Raw genomic sequence first — 27,130 nt, 5'->3', positions numbered from 1 at the left:
CGCTGAGACATTTATTCAAATTGTTTACAAAACAGAACGCTCGACTAATCGTTGCCAGTATTTTCGATTGAGTAGATCACCCACGAAATCCAAGCTCTAATGTAAGAGAACAGAATTTCTAAATATGTTCGACACTTGACAGGAAGTGGTCGAAACCCAGGGGTAGCATTAGAAAGTTCGAAAAGAATAAGACTATTTTTTTGCAAAAAAAGACAGTGGATGATACGTTTCACACCAAATTGCTTTTTCATTTTCAAATGGATTGAGGGAAACTTAATAAAAAATGCTTTCCGTCGTTGGTGAAAGGTAATTTGTTTTAAAGTTCAACGACAGTTGTTTTGTATTACAGCTTGGGAAGTCAAATCTAAACCGCCCATTCACCGGGCTGCCAAGATTATTGACTGAACGGATGAACAGCTGTATCCAAAAAGCAAGACCACAACTCGTTCAAATTTAATGATAGCGGAAAAAATGAGCGGATTGTTTTCAATCTGTGGCGGATTTTTGTTTTTATGTTCTCAGGTGGGTATGCGTTTTAGAACAGTGTGGGTGGTCTATGAAAATCTGCAGAACCTATCACCTCCGCAAACCAAAATGAAAATTCGAAAAAAGTACATAAAGCACTCACACTAGTTGAGTAGTGACTGTAAACTAAAGTTTTTTTTTCTTTTCTCTGATCCTGTAATTTCATGTCTGGAGAGTTTGAGTTAAGAAGTCGAGAAATGTGGCCTTTTTAGGGGAAAGAGGCGACTAGGATACACACAGAATGGGTGTACATTGGCGGTGTAATGAACTTATCGCTTTTGGACAAGGGCACTAAGGATTACCTAGTTGGCGACATTTTGCATGTGTATGCAGGGCCGTAACCATAAAATTATTTCGGGGAGAGTTTAAAAACTTTCATGCAAAGCTTACGAATTATAAAGAAAATTGTGCTAATGTTCAAGTCGTGGGGTTGTCTTTTATGAAAGCGTTTTATGCAATTAATAGACATATGAAAGAAATTTGAGTTTTGGAACAATATTTTTTTTGGAAATTTTTAAATATAAACGAACATTTAAATGTCAAACCGAATTTTTCGGGGGGGAGGGGGGGTTGATCCCTAAGAACCCCCTCCCCCCTTGTATACGGTCCTGCGTGTATGGCAATCCTAGTATTTGCCACCACGTTTGGTTCGAAGCACTACCATGCATTATTTTGTCATTTTGATGTACTTTTAAACAGAATAAGTCATTTAACAATAGCAAGATGCTCCTTTTAAAGATAAAATAATCAGCCGAATAATCAAATTAAGTCATTAAAAAGTAAGTGATGCGCTGACAAAATAATATTTTCCCTTCTAAATTCTGAAAGGAAGTGTGTGGCGGGCCTGCGTTCAAGAGACTCCATAGCACTTACAGCCTTGAAATTTTGTACAAAGTTATTTCGAGTCCCGGTGGTTTGCACCTGGGGTTGGGTTTTTTTAATTTCGAAATAGTTTTTTGTAATTAATATTTTAATCTCAAATTACGCGTAAATTGGCTATTAAAGGGTGAAAAAACTTGCACATATTAACATTCTATATCGTTGGAAAGGGTGGAATTTTTCGCGTTCTACGCAATTTGTTTCGATGCTCTAACTTAATTACGGCGGGATTCCTTTGAGTTTTTAGCTTGATTTTTTTTTTTTTTTTTTTTTTTTTTTTTTTAGCTTAGCTGAAATTTAGGGATTACTTTCTTCATTTAATCTATCGGTAAAAAGTGATTCAGATCTAACTCGACCTATGATCGAAACACTAAGCTTCTATCTCCAGAGGAAAAAAAAGTTACAAGCCGTTTTAATCAAGTTCGAAAAATCTCATCTCCATTCAAATTATTGATGTTTTAGTTGGCGTTGCCATAGTTACGTCTTTTAGATTCGTTTGTTTCTTCTTTATTACTCACAAATTTTAAGGGTTTCGATTTCAACGGAAAATCTTAGGCTCAACTCAATTCAAGGCTTGAGCTAAAGAGCAAAATATATTACTAGAGGCCATGAATATGTAAGCAGGAGCCCATTAGCCCTTAAGGCTCTGCAAGTTATTTTGAAACCCGGGGAAGGGGTGCTTTTTGTTCCAAAGGGAGTTCATAATCCGTTTTTAATCTGTTTCTTTCTAATTGACGATTTAAATCTTTGAGAATCAAATAAGATTGCGAAGCAATCTTGGGGGGCTAGTGAGCGTCAGCGAGCAGGGTGCGGAGCTCCCTAGTTCATTAAAAAATACTTAAAAACTAAACTTAAATGCATAATTGAATCTTGAGAAGCAAATATGGAGAGTGAACGATATTTTACTGTTTCATCAATACTTTGATGGACAGGAGCATAAAACTTCACCTTAAAATCAACCTTCCAACGTACATACTCCCCACATTTTAGTTTGTTCTAAAAACAAAAATACCAACCGCTCGTTGCAAAAGCAAAGTACACTATGTGACCATAAGTATTGAGACACTTTCAAAAATTCACATTTCTATGGATTTCTCGAGAAATCTTTAATAAAAGACCAATTGCTCTGTGATTTTTTTCACATAAAAGTATACTAAAGCTGTCATTTTCCTTTTTTTTTTTTTTTTGAAAGTTTTTGGCTCATATCACGCCGAGTTTTCCGTCAAACGTCACCAAACTTTCAGAATATTTGACAGCATTTTAGAGAAACATAATAATGAAATTTGAAGTTATAGTATTGAAAATTTGGCAGATTTTCTTTCATTTTAATTGGACTAGGTATTGTTTTTTTTTTTTTTTTGAAAAATAAACGTTAAATATTAAGTTTCAGCAACATTGATTTGACAACATTTAACAAACAGATAAATGGTTTGTTTTGAATAGTTTGATGAACATTTTTGAAAACTCGCCAAGTGTTCCATTTTAAGTCAATTCTCCCCGTGATATCCAATCGCTATTTATTGAAAAAAAACTTTCCCTTGTAAACAAACCAGACCTGCAAAAAAAAAAAGGAAGATAAAAGAAAGAAAAGAAAAAAAAGGTACTTTACTGCAAATATAAAAAAGGCTATTTGCAAAATAAATTAGTTTTCTCCGAATTCGTGGTCGAAAGAATTCGTAGTCAAGAAAATTGGCGTCTCTTGCTCATCTCCAAGAAACGCCCGCCCACACTGCTCACATGAATCCCCCTTTCCCCCTTTCATATAATGTAGGTTTTTACTGTCTCCTCTCTCACCGTTAGACAAACAAAGCTTCAAGTTTTATCTGTTTTAAATAACTGTTTATGCTTCAGTGCGATTCTCCACCATTCTTCGAAGACAGGTTTAGTTAGTTCTGGTCACTGATATCTCGTTTCAGAAAACGAACTGATGAGTTTGGAATGTTTTAACATTTGCAGTTTTGCAGTAGCATGAGGCTTAAAATTTTACTTGAAAACATCCTTAGCTTTTTCACGAAAACAATTCTGTCAATTTTTGCAGTTGTTTATGTCAGTGGTGCTCAACTTTTTTTCTCCGCGGGCCACACCAAGGGCCGCAGAGAGCCAAGGCGGGCCGTTGTCAGTTATGTCACCGAACCCCTCCCACCCCGCAAAAAAAAAAGAAAAAAAGAAAGGAAAAGGGGGAAAAGAAGAAAAAAGAAAAGAATAGGGGGAAAGAAAAAAGAAAAAAAAAAGAAGTGTCGAAAAAAAATTTAAAAAATACTTACCAGAAAACAATAAACTCTATTTTAAGTGCCATAAGAGTAAATATCAAAAGCGTATATGTTTCTTAATCTTTACGTTTTTCCTTATTCGGAGTTCCCCCCCCTTTTTTTCTTTCTTTTTTTTCTTTACTTCTTTCTTTTTTTTTGTGTCCCAGTGTCACCGCCCCCCCCCCCCCCCCAAGGTCCGAACCTTTAACTTCCAATAAGGCTGACATGTCCTCTTGTCGGGCCTCGCCACACCTCATATTAAGATAAATTTAGCGGATCAAAACAAACATACAGTTTAATTACGCTTAAATATTTTGCTGACAGCTTGGGAAAATAAAGAAAATGAAAGATAATTACAAACCAGAAACTACTGTCATCATCACTACAAGCTTTTTTTATCGAAATAAACTTTGCATCTGTTTTTCAGAAACCAATTATGACTACTTAGTCTCATATTTTCAACCATTCATAACACCGAATAAAGTTGATCAGGGTTTCGTAAGGTTTTAGAATATATTTTTCGTTTCCTAACATTGAACACATCGATGGGCCACATGGATCAGCCTCACAGACCACATATTGCCATTGGGCCGTATGTGGGTCATCACTGATTAATACGATAAGGTGTGAATAAAAAGGTTAATAAAAAAAGAAAAATTTCTGTACAGCTATTCACCCTTCTAAATAATTCTCTTGGTTTCGCGTTCTATCGAAAACCCTGCACCCATTTTTTTTTTCGGTATGTGCTTGGATACAAAAACCCTGTCCAAGGGAGAACGGGTTGTTGTACCCTCGAGAAAAAACGGTGTTCTGAAGAAGAAAAAAAAAATAAACTGAGAGCTTTGCAAGTTTAAATAGACAAAAATTTCCAACTCAGATGACAAGTTGTAGGTTCTGACAGGAAATTTTCCTAACCAATTATCCTTTCATTGTGACCAGAAAAATTGAAAAGCAAATTTTGTCCTCGATTTCAGTAGCTCCCACTACATTAACAAAAAGTTTCGTTAGAGTACTAAGATTGGGAAATGCCGTGAAGCGCTGTTCTTACGCATGACGAAGTCGTGGTACATATCGATCTATTTTATTAATTTACTAGCAGTACACGCACGGCTTTGTCCGTAGAAGAAAAATTAGAAGGTCATTTGGTTATCCTGTATATTAACAAATAATGGATGATGAATTTCTCGCCAATTTGCTATGTTCATTTGCTCGCTCATGTTTTGGTAGTTTGCTCGTCCAAGTTATGGTAATTTGCTCGTCCTCGTTATGATAATTTGCTCGTCCTCGCTATGGTAATTTGCTCGTCCTCGTTATGGTAATTTGCTCGTCTTCGTTATGATAATTTACTCGGTTAAAAGTTCTTAAAATTGGAATAGAAAAAGAACAAAATCAAATTTTCTAAAAATCGCTTCGAGGTGCAAACTTCCATGCTACAAACCAATTCTGTGCCAAATTTCAGGAAAATTCGCCGAATGGTCTAGGCGCTATGCGCGGCACAGACATCCAGACAGATATCCAGACTCAGCTTTATTCAGAGTAAAGATTGGGTGCTTTTTTTTAAACCCCCAAGGTAACTGAAGACTCGGAGACAGATAACCAAAGACGGATGAGAGCGAGCTTTCCTCTCTTGAGAGACCCTGCATCGGTATCATTTTCCGAACTGAGGTCCTAAAAAAATGTGTGTAGGTCACCTTTGATGTGATGTTAAGGAAAAGAATCAGGCTCGAATCTACCTCCCGAAAAATTTTTATGATTTACGTTTCAAAAAGGTATTTTTTACGATATTTGATGATGTTAGGAGAAGGAGTTCCCCTATGGCATTTTTCAAAGTTGAAGTCTTAAAGACGCGATTGCTGGTATCTGAGGTGGCTTCAGAGAAAGAAATGAGTTCAGTGACTTTCCTCCGGTAATTTTGGGAATTTGAAGTTCCAAAAAGTTCAATTTTAGACGAATTTCGATGATGTTAGGAGGAGGGGTTTTTCCAAACATTTTCCCTAAAATATTACGAAATTGAATTTATGAAATTCAATTTTAGAATACCTCTATTAGCGGTAATAAAGGTAAAAAGAAAATAGGTTCGGGGACCTACTTGGATAAATCTCTATATTTTAATTGTTTTAAATAAAAATGATGTACCCCCTCCCTCAACAGGTGTACATCAGATACGTAGTAAGAGAGATCATGTAAAGAAACAATATCCCCCTTCTTGAAAAAATTCTGTATCCACCATTGTAGGTAACTGAAAGGTTTCACTTTTAAATGAGGGGGAAAAAAACATGAAATTTAGTCATTTAATTTAGAAAGTGGAAGCTATTATTTAGAAAAAGAAAATAAGATTAAACGATAATTTATTTCACACGAAAACACATTTCACTATCCAAGTATCCTCCCGATTCGCGAGAATAAAGATAACATTCTTAATCTATTGCTTGGTTCTAACAACTGCTGACGATGATAGAAATTTCACACCGCAATCCTGTATTTTAGATTAGTACTTTTCGAATCACAGCGTGCAGAGAAACAAGCCAGGAGTATTTCTTCTCGGAAGGTTTGGTAATTTTTAGTTTTTAAATTGGTTATTCATGTAATTCACCTTTTTGTTTTCTCATAACGGCACCAGTAACAGAAACCATCTAGTACTATCAGAGTGCATTTTATGAGCCGGTTGGTATTTACAAGGCAGTGGTGGAAGGTTATGAACAGCTACCACGAGGTCTGTCGGTGTTCCTGTTCATTTGAGTTTAATATGGCTTTAGTTCTAAAAATAAAGAACTTTTGCACATTTTGAAGAGATATAGGGAATTTTGTCCATTTCTCATCCTTTCCTCATTCTATCTGTTTCTTGGTATCATCAGAATTTTCGGTGTCTGTTACTGGGGGTCGGACCTTTTTTCTAAATTGAGCCAATAAAAATAAAATTAACTAATTCAGAGGATCCAGAAGCAGTCAAACGTTGGATGTGATGTAAATGCATAAGAGAAAAATAGTTTTATAAAAATCTAAATACATTAAAAGGCTCACAACCAAACGGCACGACCTTGAGGGTCACAGATTTGGACAAAATTGTAGATATAGGTTCGTTCCCACTAAATATGAACGCAAGTAAAGCGGTTTGACTGCATAGGCCACAGTTTGGCTGCAACGAGGATTCGAAGTTGCTAGTTCGGCTCTAAAAATGCAATGGCGTTTCCATTGGAATTTCCGACTTAGGTACAAAGTTCATTCTCCAAACACATTTGGTGTCTTTTGTTAGTGCAACAAGTGGAATAGAGAACACTTATTTATTTATAGGCATTATTTAAGTTACTTGGAGTAAATAAAGTCGAAACGATCTTGTATTTTTTTTTTTTTTTTTTCGTTTCTTTTTTTTTTAAATGTGCCACGTGCTATAAACCGGAGCTTTTTTCTCCTCGCCGATTTTTGTTGCTTGTTATTGAGAAACATATTTGATAACAAATGGTAAATATCCAGTTAAAGGACAAATAAATACTTTTTACTAGCAAAAAATTAATGTAAAACGAAAATAATTTAGTTTCATTTGCAAACGATAATATACTGTAACTATGCTATTTTAGCATTCAAATTCTTGAAATTAAAAGTAGTATCCAACTTAAATTTGAGAACCACTTATTAAAAATAGTATTCAACGTAGTTAATTCAAAGCCAAGTACATCTAAATGATTCAGACTGTAGTAGAATAGCAGTAAAAGGGGTAAAAATAGTAAATCTAAAGGAAATTCTATAACATTTCTAGGTCCAAATTAGCAACTTTGGGCCTATATCTAGAATTTTGTCGAAATCCATAACCCTCAAGGTCGTGCCGTTTGGTAGTCGGAAAATTGAGTTAATCTTAATATCTTAATTGTAATTATAATAATATCTTAATTGAGTTAATCCATGTATCTTAAGCATGTCTATTACTGGTGTTGTTACTCTAGTATAGATAGTATTCTAGAATTGGAGCTCTAACATTTACCTAACTAGTAAAAGACAAAGACGAGCCCGAATGTGACCTATAAACTTTGTGTATGGGCATAGAGTTCAGCTTTTCTTTCCTCGGGTTAAGTAGTAGATATCCCATATAATTAAAAATACAATAGTTTATCAGATATTATGTATTATAAACTTGTGTGCTATGGGTGCGATAAAAGTCTGCGGTATATATTTTGTGTTTAAAACGGCAGGTAAAATTATTGATAGAGAATACATGAAGAAGAATAAATTATTCATAGCAAAGCATATTTACTAACTAATCTGAGCGAATAAGCTAGAGCATGTGCTAAGTATAAGAGAACATGAGCATAATTTGTTTCAAAAAGACATAATTGTTTCATTGATCCTTTATCATATCATGTGTTAATAATTTTTGAATGCATGACCACTCTCCAAAAAGATTTTTAAAATGGAAAGAGAATCCCTTCTAGAAAGGATTGTTTGTAAATGGTTTATGATTACTATATTTACTTATTTTATTTATTGAGTAATGACGAATTGCTTACTATCCTCACTTAACCAAAGTTGACGTTGCTCTGATTTTTCAGATTACTATGACAACGGTTGTTTTTAATATTCATATAGAGTGAAATCTTCGTCGTCGTAGCTACAAATCATCAGCGGTTTGGTTCTATGCAAATTTTTGTAGGGTTTAACTCAAACAGACTTTATGTTAAAAAAGGGAAGAGGGGTGTAACATTTTGATTTTTCTGGAAAAAACTCCTATATTGATGAATTTTCACAGAGAAACTTCATCTGAATAAAAAATTTCTAGATTACTGATTCCCATCATTTAAGATTCATAAGAAATAAAAATACAAATTATTATACGCTGTAAATAATCTTAATGTTGAAGTGTATTGGTGGATATCGGCTATAAAATCTTTATCTTCGTTGCCGCATCCTAGTCATCATTTATTTTTTAATGGAAAAGTCTCAAATTAGCTATTCTAGAAAATCGCCAGCCAGAATATGACAGTGTGCAGATTTCTTAACCATTTCCATTCCATTTGTTGAAACAAGAAACCTAACGAATAGGGTCCTATTGCAGTTCGTAAGTGCGAAAACATAATTTGAATTCAAGACGTCAAAATTCAAATGAATAATGGATACTGCATGTTAAACATTGATTTTCTTTTCTTTCTTTTTTTTTAAATTAAAAACCGTCTTTGGTCAGCAAAACTTGATCAGAAACGTTTACTGGTTTGCGGGTCTAAAAAGGTTGCAGAAAGACACAAAAAGTATAATTTAGGATGTTTAAATGTTTTTGAAAAGAGAAGCAGCAACTTATAACGATTCGAGTTGTTCAAACTAATTCTTTTCTAAAAAATACAACTTAAATTATTTTATGATAAATTTCCATAAGTATGTTTGTTTTTTAATTTCACTTTTAAAAAAAGTAAGAATATTTGTCAAAAATTAGTCATCCATAATTACCATTTAGCTGTGCGTGATTTTGATCATATTTTTCACATTACAGAAAAATGAAAGCACTATTTTATTCCCTACTGTGGATATCTATTTCAACTGTAACTAATATTGGTAAGTATTCATTTAATTTTGTACGGAAAAACCTCAACCGTGCAATAAAATAAAATTAAATTAAATAAAACGAAAATAACGAACAAAAGAAATCTTGAGCGTACCAAGAAATATGATTAACTTTTTCCGTATAAATTTCAGGTTTTAGTCATGCTTTTTCTGCAGCACGTTTCAAAGACGAAAAGGACAGCATACGTTTGAAACAGTAAGTATACATTTCAAACTGAAAAAAAATTAATTGCTGATCTTTATCTTTATTATTATTATATTACTAATAATAAAGCTGAAAGTCTCTCTGTCCGGAGGATGTCTGTAGGATGTCTGGATCTCTGTGACGCGCATAGCGCCTAGACCGTTCGGCCGATTTTCATGAAATGTGGCACAAATTTAGTTTGTAGCATGGGGGTGTGCACCTCGAAGCGATTTTTCGAAAATTCGATGCGGTTCTTTTTCTGTTCCAATTTTAAGAACAAAAATATCATAAAATGGACGAGTAAATTACGAAATTATCATAACGTGGAATCGTAACATGGACACAAGCCAATTGGCGAGATACGAAATTATCATAACGTGGAACCGTAACATGGGTACAAGCCAATTGGCGAGAAAATTCACCACACATTATTTGTAAATCTACAGGCGAACCAAAAGACCTTTTATTTATTTATTTATTTTTTACGGGCAAAGCCGTGCGGGTACCACTAGTTTTTAAATTAAGTAGAATCATGAAAAATTACTAATATGCATCCAATGTTTCTGAAAGAAAAACTACACAAATTAAAACAAATAAAACATTTTTCGTGCGTCTGTGTTTTTTCAAAAACCATCAAACTGAAGTGATTCTCCTGAAATTGTTTACAATATGTAATTTTGTGTTACTTCTACGATCAAAATGCTTCAAGTAAGTTCTTCGCAGTATAAAAATAGCTTTTCAAAAGTATTTCATATTCGTAAGAAATTTTACCCTCTTTCTTTTAATTGCTTATCTTCACAAAAGTATTAAACTGACGGTTTGATATAAAAACCTAAGCAAAGGAAAATCCTGAATGTAGGCACACAGTGAAGAGGGGGGGGGGAGTTCAAATTCCCTCTTCTTAGTTTTAACACTTGTATCAATCCTAATTAAGGAGTTCATATAGAAGGGAAAATACTTATGACCACACAGGGTTAATTCTGACTAAATTCTTTTGGAAACGTAAGAAATGATCCGCGAAGACAAGTCACTTTTTTTTTTTTTTTTTGTCACTTGATGGATCTTGGCATTCCATTTAGCTCGAACATTCATAGGAGCAGGCTATTCATTTGGGCAAACCAGGGAGGTAGTACAATGAACCCCTACCCCCAACCTAGATTTTAAAAGCATAATGAAATGAGGCATTGTTTACGTATTTTGCTGTATTTTCTCCATAAAATGTTAATAATTCACTTTTTTTCGGCTGAGACATGCCACACGCATTCCACTGTAACACATTTAGCCTTACTCCGCCGCGTCTTCGTCGACCATATGGATATCGCATAGAGTGCCAGCCAAAGTTGTAGATCATTCTGCCGGTTAAACCATTGCCCAGGGTTCACCACGTGGAGGTAATTCTACAATGCACCCCTCTCCATAAAATGTGATGAGCACAAACCCTTTGCCCCCCGGGAAATTTTGAAATGACGGGAAGGAGGCATAGGAGGTCATTGGTTATTATTATTAGTTTCAACGCGAGATCTGAAATGCCAAAAATCTATAAATAGCCTTATAACTAATTTCAAATTCGATTGACTGCCTGTGATCATCAAACGAAAACCTGCTCCATAGTGACGGCTTTACCCAAAACCAATGCCTTCTCTACTATGTGTCTGCTCTAAGTGGTTACTCATTAAGCAGCAGCTTTTTTCTGCCACAGACGATTGATTGAAGGGGTAAGAATTTTATCACGTGCTTTAGCATTTTTAGGTCATTATACGAACTGAGTAGGAATCATATAAACTCCGTCTATATGTTAAAGATCAATGGGAGTCAGTACGTTAGGATGTTGTTGCGCTTCATTTCTTATCACCCCCCCCCCCCCCCCCAAAAAAATAGACTTTACTGCACTTCAATGGAACTGCCAGGGACGAATACAGGGGGTGGGGGTCATGAGCCCTCTCAAACCGTGGACAGTATTTTGTCAAGTGGAAGAAATCCTTCCGCAACTTGAGCTTAAGAAAAAGAAACGAGTTTTCCTTAAGCCGACGTAAACGCCAAGCTTAAGAAAAAGATTTAAATAGATTTTTTTCTATCCGAAATTAAATCGAATAATTTGAAAATAAATTTTCCAATCAGCTAGTTTTCAAAATTGATTAATTTGATAGTAAATTGATTAAGTTTATGCCTTATTTCTGGTCAATTCGAGCCTTTTCATTTACACTCGAAAAATTCTAGAAAATTTTCGTACCTCACTATAAAATCTGGAACCTGTCCCCTCCCCCCCCATAAAATTTTGGCCTGCATCTGCCCCTGGATGCAGGCCAAAGGGGGGAACAACAATCCCCCCCCAAACAATCCCAACAATCCCAAACAATCCCAAAACAAAAATCCCCCTAAGAGGCCAAAGGCTTCTCTGACTTCGTTCATGCGCTGTTGAATGAATTTGTGCGTGAATCATTTTATTGACTGATTAGATATTTAACTCACTTTGTTTATCTATATTCCGGCAGATTGGAAAATGCTTTAGAGGGTAAAAATTATGAGCTGTTTCCAAGAGAATTCCGGGCGGAATTTTCTGAAGAGGAGGATATTGAAAAAGATCTTATGGAGGTAATGATGTTCTTCAGTATCCATTTCTGATGTTAATAAGAAACTATTATATTTTTTTAATACAGAAAATTTCCAAACAGCGGCGGGGTAATCAGTCTTTCCTTTAATGTATTTGTATCTTTAATAAGACCGTTTTCATTGACAAAAATGCCAGCTCATTGCAGGTATTGAAAAACCGCGGTGAGTAAAATTTCCCATCAGCAGAAAAAAACGTACTCTTACAAATTCTGTAAATAGTAATTATTTTTATGATTAATTTGTCGTAATCTAGCTAAATTTGGCGTTTATTAAATTATCTTTCATCTAAAATTATTGTAGTAACTTAACCTGTAAGTAGTTTCTTGTCATGAATATATAGCCCCCGTACATTCGGCTGAATTATACGGTCCCCTCATTTCTGAATGATAAAATTTGTGAGTGTAAAGAAAATACGAGAAGCATTTGGAATAGTGTGGAAACTTTTCGATGTCTATAAATAGCCGTGCCGCATGATAAAAAGTCAGTCTCGAGTTAGTTTTTGCTTGTGAATCGTTGCAGCGATACGCTGGAGAGCATGTACTGCTCTGTTTTGTGAAGCCTTTTGAGCAGTATTTTTGCTTATTTGGAAGTAAATACGTGTGTAACCGTTGAGTTTACGGTGTTGATTGATATTTGCTTAATTGCTGATGATTAATTTAGCAGTTGTTGACGATCTTTCCTGTATAGTGTAAATAAATCTCCTGTGTTTTTCTCAAAAACTGTGTCTTCTTCAAGGAAGTTTGAAGTTGCACCGGAACCTTTAACATTTGGCGTCCAACGTGGGGCGCCAAAATTGTTACGGATCCGTAACAGTACCTATTGTAGATTTAGGCTAGTTCAGAGGTGATAGCGTTTCTCCACTGCTAGTTGCATTGTAATCGGATGCTATCAAAAACTCCGACTTTTAAGCTCAGAGTGAAGGTTTTAAGCCGGTTCTGTATATTTGCTTTATAACCGAGCCATTAGAGACTAACCTCTATCTCTCAAATAATTTAAAAAAAAAAGAAGACAGTGATGGGTCTGCCGACAGAAGTAAAAACAAAACTGCAAAATAAATTTGGTGCGTTTGTGTGTGCGGGCGCGCACGCGTGTGTGTGTTTGTGTGTGGTGTGTGTTTTAATTTTCATTTAAAATTAATTGTAGTTTCAAAAATTAAAATTTTATCATTTGTAAATTCAAAATATCAGCTACAGTCTAGTTTTTACTTTTATCAGCAATGCGAGCATCGATTACATAAGGTAAATATTGATGCAAACATAGGAAATATTTCGCGTTCAAAATTCGCTGGTTTGGGGCGTAAAACTTTGACAGAACCAGAAAATAGTCTACTCTCGATAACTGGAAGTCCCAAGGGGCCGGCTAAAACGTTCGAATTATTGGTTACGGGCAGTTCGAGTTATGGGCAGTCCATGGGCACCCATGGCAAGTGGGGGTTCAAGTCCCCACCCCCTCCCCCTAGAAATTAGAACTTTCTTGCTTTTTAGTACTTTTCTTTGCAAATATGTAAAAACATTTATTCTCCAGTCAATAATGAATAAGTTATTAAAAATGTCAAATTTTAAGAACTCTAATCTGTACTGAAATCGGATTCCATGAGAAAAATATCCTGATAAACCATGAGGAAAATATCCGATCCCCCACTTTAAGTTTTTCATATGGGCGCCCATGGAGTATCCACAACAGTCTCAAGAGTTTTGGACCCAATGAAAACTTCGAGATAAAGCAATATTCGAGTTATAAGCTTTGAGTTATCGAGATCCGACTATAAGAAACTTTACGGTCCACATACAGTCCATTTTTTTCAAAACTGATATTTTTCACATTGGGTGTTGTTCCAAGTATAGATTTGGCTAATATTTTGTTTTTTTAGAGAAACATTGTTAAAAGCATGGAAAACGAGGATAATTGGATTGAACCTTTCGAATGCTGTGGAAACCGTCTTTCTGCGCATGATCAGGAGAAAAGAATGGCATCGAAAACTTTCCAAAAACTGCGCGACTACTTCCGGCAATTCCAGATCGAATTAAAAGAGAAGTTTTCAAACTTCGGAAAATGGGTCCAGACATTTGCTCATAAGGCCCTTGAAAAAGGAAAAAGCAACATTGAGAACATAAGGGCTATAGCAAAAGAGGTAAATTTCAACTTTTGATTTGATATTGCAATATAAACATTTTGAAAACTATGTCCGCTAATTGTCCTTTAAAAATGAAGGTTTTAATTTTCGCATTGATAAAATGTCTGCTTGAATAACACTGTTATTTCGTGCAGTGTCGTTCCTGTCACGGATGTCACACGGAGCAGAAACTTGTGGTGCTCCCCCCCTCCCCCAATTAAAAAAACTTTTATTTATTTATTACAATTATTTTTATTATTATTTTTATTTTATTTTTTTGAGCAATCACGATTGCTTATTGTTCTCATTTGACTGTCCTTGACGTTACGCTGATTTTATTTTTCCCCCGCCTCCCTCTGCAGCACCACCGTCGACCGGTCCCTCCCGATGCTGCTCCTCTAGCGAAAACCGTCTCCAGGTTGCGTCCATTTCCCACATACACACAACTGCACACACACTTATACATACACACACACACACTCATGCCTGTACATAGACAAAAACACACACACACATACACACAAACAACTCCCTCATACACACGCACCCTTACATACACACATATACATATACATACATACACACACACACACACACACACACTCATGCCAGCACATAGACAAAAACACCCACGCATACACACATACACACAAACAACCTACTCATACATACGCACCCTTACATACACACAAACACACATGCATACATATACATACATACACACACACACATACCTACACACTCATGCCTCGACACCAACACACACGCCTACATACACACATACTCGTGATTGTTAAAAACATAATTTGAATTCAAAAAGATATAATTCAAGTTAATTTATCTTTTTTTTTTTGGTGTAAACATCAAAATCATAATTTTCTGGAAAAAAAACTTTTTTTTTTATTTGTTGGAACAAAAGTTTAAACTAGCAAAAACCAAAATTAAAGTACAAGTATAAATTATGAAAGCATTTCATGCAAAGTTTTGCCCTGGACGCAAATGTAACCACTCCTCCCCCGCAATATTTTGCTTCGTTTTTGATGAAATTTGCTGGATTATATATTTTTAAGCTGCATTTGGGGAAAATTGTTGGAATGAGGTTTTTAAATTTTCATAAACTCTTAAATTCGTTTCGGGAGATATTTACTTCGTTAGGGAGTTTGGGAGAAAGTAAAAAAGGAACCAAACATTCATTTGAATTTTGACGCCTCAAATCCAAATTTTATTTTTTCGTAATCACGCAATGCGATAGGACATTACTCGTTGGATCTCTTGTTTCTACAAATGGAATGGAAAGGAAATAGACAATAAATTTACACCCGTCTTGCATACATTATGACGAGTGATTTTCTAGAATGGATAATCTGAGGCATATCCATAAAGAAAGAAATGGTGATTAGGATGCGGTAATAAAGATTTTGGTGTCTCCTACTTTTCACCGACAAGAAAATTTCATCCCCCCTGATTTTTAGTTTTAACCGTACACATCGGCGAAAAGTAGGGTAAAGCAAAGATTTTATGGCCGAAATCCACCAGCACATTTATCATAAAGATTATTTGCAGCGAATAACGTCATGTGTTTTTATTTCTTACTAGTGGTACCCGCACGGCTTTGCCCGTAATAGAAAAATTAAAAGGTCTTTTGGTTCGCCTGTATATTTACAAATAATGTATGGTGAATTTTCTCCCCAATTGACTTGGGCCCATGTTACGGTTCCAAATTAGGATAATTTCGTATCTCGCCAATTGGCCTGTGCCCATGTTAAGGTTCCATGTTATGATAATTTCGTAATTTACTCGTCCATCTTTTTATAATTTTGTTCTTAAAATTCAAATAGAAAAAGAACCATATCGAACTTTCGAAAAATCGCTTCGAGGTGCACACCCTTATGCTACAAACTAACTTTGTGCGAAATTTCATGAAAATCGGTCAAACGGTCTAGGCTCTATGCGCGTCACAGAGATCCTGGCAGACATCCTAACAAGCAGAGAGACTTTTAGCTTTATTATTAGTAAATAAAGATGAGATTTAAATGATGGGAGTTCGTTATCTGAACTTTTTGCATTCAAGATGTTTTTTTGCTGTTTAAGTTTATTTATACAGGTGCTTTTCCCTGAAAAAAAAAACGCAATTTAACACAAAAAAAAACCTATTTTTTGTAAAATCTGCGTGAGTTAAGCCCTGAAAAAGAATATGGATAAAATCACATTGCAGACAATTAGTAACTTTGGCGACGATAATTTCTCTTTCTAATTGAATATTAAAAACAACCGTCGTCATGGCAATCTGAAAATTCAGAGCAACATCAACGTTGATCAAGTGATTATAACAAGCAATTCGTAGTTGCTCAAAAAAAAAAAAAAAAAAAAAAAAAAAAAAAAAAAAATCACGAAAGAATCCGTACAGATAGCAGCTATTTGCGTAGTAGAATATATTTTTCTATCACCACAATTTCATTCAAGTTAAAAAACGTATTATGGAGCAGTTTTTACCAAATAAATTGCTAATCAGTACTTTTAGTACGTCATTTAGTTTCTCAAAATTACATAAAGTTGACACTTACCAATTTTCCTTTCGCCGCCTCGTTAGTGTCAAATGTTGAAATCTTTTTTCATGTTCATTGCATTTAATTACCGTCTCCAACATATTTCTTTCAATATATATTCATAAACTCTAGTTGTTTTAAATGATATGAATCTGTTCCAAAAACTTCAGCACAAAAGTAGAACTCAATCAACATAACACTTTCAGATCAGGTTTCGCTAAAATCTGTTACCATCTAGGAATAAACCAAATAACTATTAACTATTAATATGCCGGAATATATCAAAAGTAACAGAAAAAAAAGAATATGTAATACTTACTTTCTTGTGTTCCGCTAAGCAGGAGGCTATCAACATAAATATTTTCAATCACGAAACAACGCAAAATTATGTACCACTCGCATCAACAGTTCTTTTAGCTTTTTAGCTCACACAACTCACATCTCGTAATAATCGCTTACATTCTCACTTGAACACTGATCTCAATATAACTGGAGAGCTGTAAAATTTGCCATCGTCTACTCTTCTTCTTTCTTTTGGTGCTTAATTGTACAGGTTTATTTTGATGAAGACTACAATCTGAGTGCCTTGCCTCCCTTAAGCATATATTTTTTATTAGACATATAAACAACACATGAAAGAATTAACATCACAAAGAAGGGAAGGTACAACCGGAGCGAAGGTGGGAGTCGAACCCACCGCCTCAAGTGTGCCAATGTCAAGCAGTCACTTAGACCGCTCAGCCACTAAGACTCCTCCATCGTCTACTCAAACCCGACTATCCAACAATTAATTTTACTTTCACCATGGATTCATTGTGGAGCTCCATGGCCGAGCGGTCAGAAGTGCTACCTTTGTCAGTTACCTGCGTGCAGTGAAGAAAAAAGTCACGACTTAGACACTCGCATTCGCTCTGGGTGCAATTTTTTTCTGTTTTGGCAGCGAGTTTCATTCTAGACGCCTCAGTGGACGAGTGGTCTAAGCGCATGAGGCGATGGGTTCGACTCCCTCCCTCGCTGCGGTTTTACTTTCCCCTCTTTGTGCAGTAAATTCTTTCATGTGTTCTTTATATGTATTTTGTTACTACATGAAATAAAAATATATCATATGTAAGGGAGGCGAAAAACTTAGATTGTAGTTCTCATCAAAATCTAACTGTGCAATGAGCACGAAGAAGAAAGAAAAGAGAAATTTCATTTTAACATGTTCTAGCAAGATAAACTTTTGGGGCCGTGGTAGCCCGATCGGTAGAGTGTCGGATTCGGGGCCAGAGGGTCCTGAGTTCGAACCTCGATGGTTGAAGATCCACCGTCGTCATTAAAGGGGACTGGGCGACGTTAAATATGCTCGTGGTCTCAATGTCCTCCAAATGAAACGATACCTCTGGGGGTGCTAGCACCAGGTAGCTATTAGCTCCTCGACTAGTTCTAAATTCTCATTAACTGTTCGATCCGGTGATGGCCTGCCATATAAAATAATGGAGGCAAGGCACTTAGTATGCAGTCCTCGACATAAATACAGTTGCAGTCAGTTGTGACTCTGAATAGGAAGAATAGGAATTTCATTCTAGGCGCCTCAGTGGACGAGTGGTCTAAGCGATTGCTTTCCACGCATGAGGCGATGGGTTCGACTCTCACCCTCGCTCCGGTTGTACTTTTCCCTCTTTGTGCTGCAAATTCTTTCATGTGTTCTCTATATGTGTTCTGCTACTATACATGAAATAAAAATATATCATATGTAAGGAAGGCGAAAAACTTAGATTATAGTCCTCATCAAAATCAAACTGTGCAATAAGCACGAAAAAGAAGAAAGAAAGGAGAAATTTCATTTTAACAAATGTTCTAGCAAGGTAAACTTTCTGTAATATAAGCAGCAAAGTGCGTATTTTCAAGGGCACCCATATGGGGGGGGAGCAAGTGGGGGCTTAAGCCTCCCCCCCCCGTTAAGAAATTAGAACTTAGGTGATTTTAGTTCTTTTTTCTTTGCAAAAATGTAAAAACATTTCTTCTCCAGCCGTTAATGAATAAGTTATTAAAAACGTTAAATTTTAATAACTCTAATCTGCACTAAAATCAGTTTCCACGGGGAAAATATCCTGCTAAATCATTTCTTTGTTTCTAATTTTCATTTACGTTCCTTTTTGACCGCTAAAGCGATCTTGCATGCATGAAATAAAACATAACCAAGAATGAGAATTCAGTTAAAATTTTGGTATCGAATTTTTTTTTTACATCTCAGACTAAGCTCTTTGAATGATGGTAACAGAACGATGTTTATCCCTAGATAAATCGTGCAAAATGTCTTGAGTTATTGTACTGTGATCTCCTCTGTTTAACTGTTTGAGAAGCATATACAGCTTAAATGGTTCCACTAGGGGCCGTGGTGGCCTGATCGATAAGGCATTGGACTTGGGGTCGGAAGGTCTTGGGTTCAATCCTCGCTGGTCGAAGATTCACCGTCGTCATTAATGGTGACTGGGCGACGTTAAATATGCTCGTGGTCACTATATCCTCCAAGTGAAACGATACCTCTGGGGTGCCAGATCAGAAAGTTATTCGGCTCCTGGCCTGGCTCTAAATTCTCGAACTGTCCATATATAGCACTACCATCTATTGTGTTGTCTTCTGAAGGCAAGGCACCTGGCACGTAGTCCTTCATAGCTTGAGGGCCAGAGGTCCCTTTGATAGTTGAAATGGTTCCACTATTACTAGTTCCAGCAAGGGGGAGGTAATGGAAAACCCTCCTTCAGTCCCGACCTCCTACGAAATGATTTTCATATTTTTGGACTTTTAAAAATACTCTTGGGAGTTCAGCAGTTCCGCTGAACCGATGCTGCGGTTCAGCAGGCTATCTTGATGTAATTTTATTCTTGACGATGATTTCTTCCATGCCAAACCCTCCCAAGTGTTTCTTTAAAAGTCCAAAGAAATGGAAATCACTTGCTGCGAGATCGGGAGTGTAAGGAGGGTAGAAAAATACCTTTCAAAGCAAAAACCTTACCAAAGTTCTTGTTTCAGTGACTGGACATGTTTCTGCCAACGCAGCCATCTTCTAACTGACATTTTGTCCTGTAAGTGGATATCAAGCTTCTCTCCTTGAAAGCTCTGATCATCTTCTTATCTTAAGCATGATTCTTGTTGCAGAGTTCTTTTTACCTTACTTTGTAAGACCCTTACGTATTACTCAGGGTGTTAATGTGGCGTTGAAGAATAGGGTTTTGTTTCGTAACCACTGCCATCCAAGGCTTTCGTAGGGGGTAAATACTGTCTGACCACGGATTGTATGGAAAGACAAACATCCGTTTTACAGTCGGAAATGGACGAATCTATTATTTTTTACCGATGTCAGCTTTTGCAGAAGCAGAGTCTCATTCAAATGAGCGGAATGCGCGCATCACATTTTTACTTTTCCCCCTCATTCAGATAGATTCGTCTCATCTGGACGTTTGAAAATTCCATGCAATCCGTGGTTGGACAGTATATGTGGTGGGAATTCAGTTTCGGGTTTGGGTTCAAGCATCTAAAGAAAAGGTGGTTTGGAACTAATTTGTTATTTGGTCGATCATTTAGTCTTGCACTTTTCCTATAGCAAAAATCTCAATGCTTGAACTTCAACTTGATAAACGTGTAAAACACAGTCCCTTATTTTTATCAGATCAGCAAAATGTTTACAGATTGTGTGATATTCTGCTAAAATGTAATATGAAGGGAAATGTGCAGTCATTTTTTTCTCTTTTGCTCTTTTGTAAGTGTACTGCAGAACTATAAATACGGCAAATATTTGTTTTTTGTTTTGATAATACGTATATCTCCTGCTTAAAACGTACAATAAATTGTAGTACTAATTGGACAAACAGCATGGCGTACTTTGGAGCATCAGTCCGACACCACTACAGCTGAACTATGAATGAGAAAGTATTTTCTAGAAACTGTAGTAAAAACGTTTCGTTACGAATTATATTGTTTCTTGCGATAAAAGATAAATCTGCTTATTTAAGAATGTTTTTTGCTGATTATCCGGATTTTCTTTTCTTTCCGGATTGCCTTTGGTCCCAGTTTCTCCTGATAAACGAGGCTGTAGGGTAACGGCACTGGTAACAGACAAGGATCCATTAACAGACAGTCATAAGTTTGGATTTAAATAATAAGAATCAAGGACGTAGCCAAGGGGGGGGGGTCCATGGGGTCGGGACCCCCCCCCCCCCCTTCCCGAAAGACCCTTCTCCTTTTTTCTCAGTTGTTGCATCTCGCATGAACAAAATTTTTCCGAAAGATAATGATTTTATAAAACGCAGCATTCTCTCCCCTTAAATATTCCCAGTAATCGGCAATTTTCTCAGCGCTTGAGTCAATTCAGAGCACGAGAACCTCGTGCAACAACTGCAGGTTCCCAATTTTCGTCTGCTTTTTGCTGTGTCACCTACTCCGTCCGAAACGGGGAAATGTCCCTTTCGACTTTCAAACCAGCTGGGTCCTGTGACCTTGAAATTCAGCCCCTCTCCTTGGTCCATCAAATTGCCATTGGCAAAGTAAAAACAAGCATTTATTGCCACTTCCGCTGTATCCCACAGGCTCATTGGCGTGGTTTTCTTTATTTCTTTCTCTTTTCTTTTTGGATTTTCGTGGATTTCGTAGACGCATGTTGTACGAAAGACAGCCAGAGTGAGGTGCGTTCCTGGTGAATCAGTAATTGAATTCCGATTCTTTTCTGTTTTAACACGCGGTTTTTATCTACTTCATACTTATAGAAAACATATCTTGAACAAAATTGTATGCAAAAGAAAATTAAGTTTACCCAAACTAGGTAAGTCGCAGTGCTCCCTTTTAAAGTTTTCTTGATAATACGAGCAATTTTACGTGTTAATGTGTTTTTCATTTAAAAACTAATTTTAGATTCTAAGCCAGCAGCGAAAAAAGAAATTCTACACATTTCGTGTGTTTGAGGATGAGAAAAATAATTATTGATTTTTTTTTTTTTTTTTTTTTTTTGCATTTTAACTCTATATTTTTGGCATGGTTCATTTCAGATTCATTTTATATTTTGATAAAAAATTTATTTGAACTTTTAGATTACTTTTAGCATCTCTCTCCTTTCTGAATAACAAATTACGTAGATTTTTTACTGATGTTTTCCCCCCAATATTTAAGCATGATCATGGAACATATTAAATGCCCAAAAAAAATTCGTGTTTGAAGGTAAAATAAATAAAATAAATGAATAAATAAAACCTGAAGTTGATGTAACAAACTTTTTACGGTATCAAAATTTTATAGAAAAATTAAATTGAAAAGTACTTGAATATTTTACTGTGATCAGTTTATGAAATTACAAGTTCGGCCATATTAACGCATGTAATAAGTAATTTATTAGAAATTATTACTTTTAAATCTTACTGAATTGTGATTCTATGATCCCAAAAGAAAAACAGTTAGTTTTTAATTGACGAAAAAAAATCTTATTCGATGTTGTTCCATAAAACATATTTGTATTTGCATCATTGGAATACATTTTCTGATTGTTATTCACTGGCTTTGTACTAAGGAGTTATTTAATTAGCATCTATGCATCCATCTTTAGTAAATTGTGAAGGTAGCATTAAATTAACAAAAAACAGGCATGTGTATTTAACTATAAATTACTAGGTGAAAATTACCGCTATTTACTGCGTTACAAGCAAAGAAACAAAAAAAGGAGAATACGAGGTAAATGTTTTTGAGCTTTTCTGTTATATATTGCCTTTTTTTTAAACACTTATTTTCTTCAAGCTAAAGATATTTACTATTTCTTGCAATAGAGTGTTTTGCTAACATCGTATTGAAGAAAAAAAATCATTACCTGCGTCGTAAAATATGATACGTATTGTTGTTAAAATTAACAACATGTTGTTAAAATAAAATTACACAGATGCTTAATTTAATTCATTAGGTATACATTCCATTAATCGGCATGTAAAAGATCCCTTAGGTCGTTTGACTGTGAATACTCTTGACAAAATTAAATTCATTTTGCAGTTTCGCATCGAAGAGAGCTCAGGTGTCTCCATCTGGTGGAAACTGGGCATCAAATTTTCCTGTGACATTCACATCCGCGCCTTAATGGTGGCATATGAATGACTGGATGCCATATCGTTGGTTCGCACTTGTTCCGCAAAAGGCTAAAGCCTCTAACACAGCCCCGTTAGAAAGAAAAAAATAATGATAAAAAACGGCAATACGCCTTTTCCGATATTTAAACTTTTTTCGAACAGCTTTCACCCTTTGAGGAATAGCGACTTCACTTGAGAACACCATTTATTTCTTACTTCTCTTTTTTTTTCAGCTAACTGAAATCACTGTGTCAGTTGGCTGAAGAAATAAAAAATATATATATAAAAAATGGTTGCAACAAAGGAAGCCTCCGTCCCCCAAAGAGTTAATAGTTTGTTCAAGCTTTTAATTGATGATTAGGAATGATAATTAGAAAACGGATAAGATTGGAAATATCATTCTATTTCGTGGTATCAAAAGAATATTATAAATGTAAATAAATAAAAACTAATTCCAGCTTTTTAAATGAAACCTTGTTAATATTTTCGTTGAGAGAGTTGTGGGATTTTGCCTGAAATGTTGTTCAAATCGGACAGGGTTACGTTATGTAACATTCATATAGTTATACATTCGACTCCATAGTTATAGATTTATTTATCCTCATATAAATAGTGCCGATGATCGAGTAACCCGCGTGTTTCAACAATGAATTCGCACCACGGCATGATATGTAATTCGATAATATGTTTTGGTAATGTTTAACATGCAAGGAAAGACTTTATTGTGACAAGGCTGAACTCGATCCGGTAACTTGAACAGTTTTACTGGTAAGACTGTGTCATATCAGAGGAATGAAGAAACGAAAACAATGAACGCTATCTACTGGAGTTTAGGGTTAATCCACTGGTGTTAGAGTTAAAATTTCAACTATCAAAATATCACCAAACAGGCAATGCCTTCGTTCAAATGAAGAAGAGTTGAAGCAATTTTCACCCGTCATGCCTTGACGGGTGACTTTCTAGTTTTCAAATAAAATGGCATAAGTACATATGTACATATTTTGTTGAAATATATTACAAAGCTTTAATATTCTATTAAATTTTCCAAGTAATTTCTAGAACAGTTTTCGTTTTCCGTTTTTCTTTTCTTGTGCCCTTTTTATTAATAGAAAATATATCACTTATTTTCAGGAGGACAGAGGTTCACCCATATTTGGAAACTTTGTATGTGATTACCACTTAACATAAACGTTTTGTTAACTAATTTTAAATAATGACTCTATTAATTTCAATTATTTATTTAATTTTAGTTAATTATCATATTTTAATGATCAGTTTTAATTGAATTTATCTTAGTCTTGTGTAATTATCAGCTACTAATTCTGCTTTAGCATGCCTCCTCTTTTGAAGTTCGTGCAACCTTGGACCCCCCCCCCCTTAACAAAGTTCTAGCTACGAGTCTGTAAGAATCTTAAGCGGGTAAAACTGATGAGGCCCATGATTACGGTGCAACCATCTAGTGTTTATCTGAGTGAATTTTATGAACCAGTTGGTACTGACAAGGCAGTGGTGGAAGGTTATGAACAGCTATCACGAGGTCAGCTGGTGTTTCGTTTTCATTTGAATTAAATAAGGCTTTAGTTCTAAAAATAAAGAACTTATGCACATTTTGAAGAGCAAAAAGGAATTTTGTCCATTACTCATCCTGTCTGTTACTGGGTAGCATTAAATTTTTCCGTGTCTGTTACTGGGGGTCAGACACTTTTTTCGAAATTGAGCAATTAAAACTAGAATAACTAATTCAGAGGATCCAGCAGCAGCCAAACGTTAGATGAGATTTAGTTGCATGAGAGAAAAATACTTGAAAAATTACAAATACATTAAAAATCTCAGATAATTGAGTTAACCAGAGAGCGATGTCTTAAGCATGTCTGTTACTAGTCCCGCTACCCTACAGTATTTTGATCATTGTTTTATGTATAGTGCATAAACCCTAACTGTAGTTTTTATTTCAGGTGTTAGACAAGGCTGACCACTTGCAGAGACAAGTCACTGTCGAAGCTTTGGAATTCTTTCGCCCGTACAGAGAGCATCTGGGAAAGCTTTGGGATGAGCTGCTGCGAAAGCTGAGTAGCGTTCAAACTGAAGAATAAGGCTTTTAACTTGAAGTTTTGGAAAAAATAAAAGTTTTTCTCTTTTAGAGCAGTAAAGCAAAGTGAAAATTCTGAACATAGTAACATCATATTCTCTCTTTTTTTTTCTTTTAATAAAAATTAAGATCAGATTTTCAGTTTTCAAAGAACCTTTTTGATCCTATACAGTATAGAACCAATTATCCGGGAAGTTCGGGACCATCGCTATCCCGGATATCTGAAATTTCCGGTTTTCTGGATCGCTAAAAAGCGCTATTGCCTGATTGTTTGTAAAATTTAAACCACTATAATAAATGGTAATACATATTAACATAAGAAGGAAACAGTTCAGAAACGCTTATAAATATCGAAATATTAAAAACTAATAGTGAGGGAATGATTTAAACACCAAAGAACTTCAGTTATTCATAATAATACCTAAGACCCTCGCATTCTGTTTGGAAAAGGAAAAAAAAAAAAAAAACACTACCACTTTTCCATGTTTTAAATCGAAAGAAAATGAAGGGAAGAGCAAAAAATAATTTTTGAACCTAAATGTGCGATTTTTCTACGAATGTCGCATTCATGATCGCGGTTTTTTTTTTTCTTCTCTTTTTTAAATTTTTTGTAAATATTTTGTGTTTGCGATTATAGTAGTTATTGATAACTAATACTTTTGCATTTCGTTAATACCAACAGAAATTTGATTTGTGAGTTCTTGCAACCTTATTAGTCTTGCGTTTAATAGATTTCTAGATTTTACGATCACCTATCCGGAAAATTCGCGAATCTGGTTTTCGGCGTTTCCCGCACTTTCGCAATGTCACTTACGCTAAATGCCTTTAATTGTAGGCTATTCAATAAAATAATGTATTATAATGCGACAATATTCATTTCCTTAGCTTTCTGTTAGAATAAAACACAAAAATTTAAGACTTACGAATGTACTTCTTGAAAATATTTCGAAAGTTTTGCCCCGCATAAAGGATAACCATTTTAAGTTAGTGTTTGCAAACATTTTCCTGAGTTATACGTGAGTAATGTTGTTTAGTAAGAAATCGCTCATATTCTCTTTAGTATTTCAAAAAAAAAAGCTTATTTTTCAAAAATTGCGAAAAATGCTTATTTTTAAAAAATAGAGGGAAAATCGGGAATAAGTTGCCGGTTTTCTGGTTTCCCGGTTTTTTGGTTCCCGGATAAAAGGATCTGCACCATATAATAAAAGATTTTTCCTGTATGAATGGTGAAAGAATCAATATATATTATTTTTTATAACAATCTTCATTATTAAAATGAGTTAAAAGAATGATTTCATTTCAGTTTGTATGGTCAAAAATAAGGAATACAGAAGATCGGGTCTTTTAAATCGTCTCTTTTAATTAAAACTTTATTTAATAAAGAAATTGTGTTCCTATAAATGCATTAAACTAACCAAAATAATGTCTACAATAGAAAATATAATGATTTTCTAAAAACCTATCTGTCTCACTGATACATTAGGCAAATTATTACATGATCTGTAACCTTTTCAAATCTTTAAACAAAATATGTGCTTTAATCTTTTGATTTTTTAAAGTTGTTTGTACATCAGACTTTGTGATTCTTTGTAGATCCTGCAAAATACTTTCCATGTTTAAGAATACATGATTTTAATTTTAATTTTATTTATTTATCTTTCATAGAAAGGTATAACTATGAAAAAGTTACCCTTTATTACAATATTTTATTCTTGGCAATTTATAATCAATAATGTCTGAACCTGAACTATTACAGTGAATTATTTCTTTAATTATTAATGCCAGGACCCATTTACATATATATTTTTTTAACAGTTAGATTTTCAAAAATAAGAATATTAAACATTCATCAGCAAGTAATTAATAAAATATTCATGACTTTCCGAAAAAGAAAAATAATCTTCTTAGAAAACGTGTTTAAACCAAATAAATAATAATTTTTGTTTTAAAGCAGAAAAAAGGTGGTTTTGGGTTTCTTCAAACGAAAAAAAAATTTTTTTTTTTTTTTTTTTGGGTCAATTCTGCTTCATAGCTTGTTAAAGCTTGACTACGGAGAGATGGCGGGTGAAGAAATGCTTTTTAGAGTTAGCTACGTAAATGTGGGATAGAGGGAAAAAGTACATTTTATTTATTTACAAGTGGTTCCCACACGGCTTTGCCCGTAGTACAAAATTAAAAGGTCATTTGGTTCGCCTGTATATTTACAAATAATGGATGATGAAGTTCTCGCCAATTTGCTATGGCTATTTGGTCACCCATGTTACGGTTCCACGTTATAATAATTTGGTAATTTAATCGTCCACGTTGT

At 35.0% G+C, this 27,130-nt stretch overlaps 1 protein-coding gene across 1 annotated transcript; it reads left to right on the top strand.

Moving 5' to 3' along the window:
* The first annotated feature begins 13,858 nt into the window (after window positions 1-13,858).
* On the top strand, window positions 13,859-24,880 carry LOC129222823 (uncharacterized). Its single transcript, XM_054857374.1, has 2 exons — window positions 13,859-14,122; window positions 24,689-24,880. Exons 1-2 carry the CDS (start codon window positions 13,880-13,882, stop codon window positions 24,824-24,826), a joined length of 381 nt encoding a protein of 126 aa, XP_054713349.1. The 5' UTR covers window positions 13,859-13,879; the 3' UTR covers window positions 24,827-24,880.
* Window positions 24,881-27,130: the final 2,250 nt, after the last annotated feature.

Source organism: Uloborus diversus, chromosome 5 (genome assembly GCF_026930045.1).
Source record: "Uloborus diversus isolate 005 chromosome 5, Udiv.v.3.1, whole genome shotgun sequence".
NCBI lineage: Eukaryota > Metazoa > Arthropoda > Arachnida > Araneae > Uloboridae > Uloborus > Uloborus diversus.
Note: the sequence above shows the minus strand (reverse complement) of the source record. Positions and strands in the feature narration are given on the sequence as shown.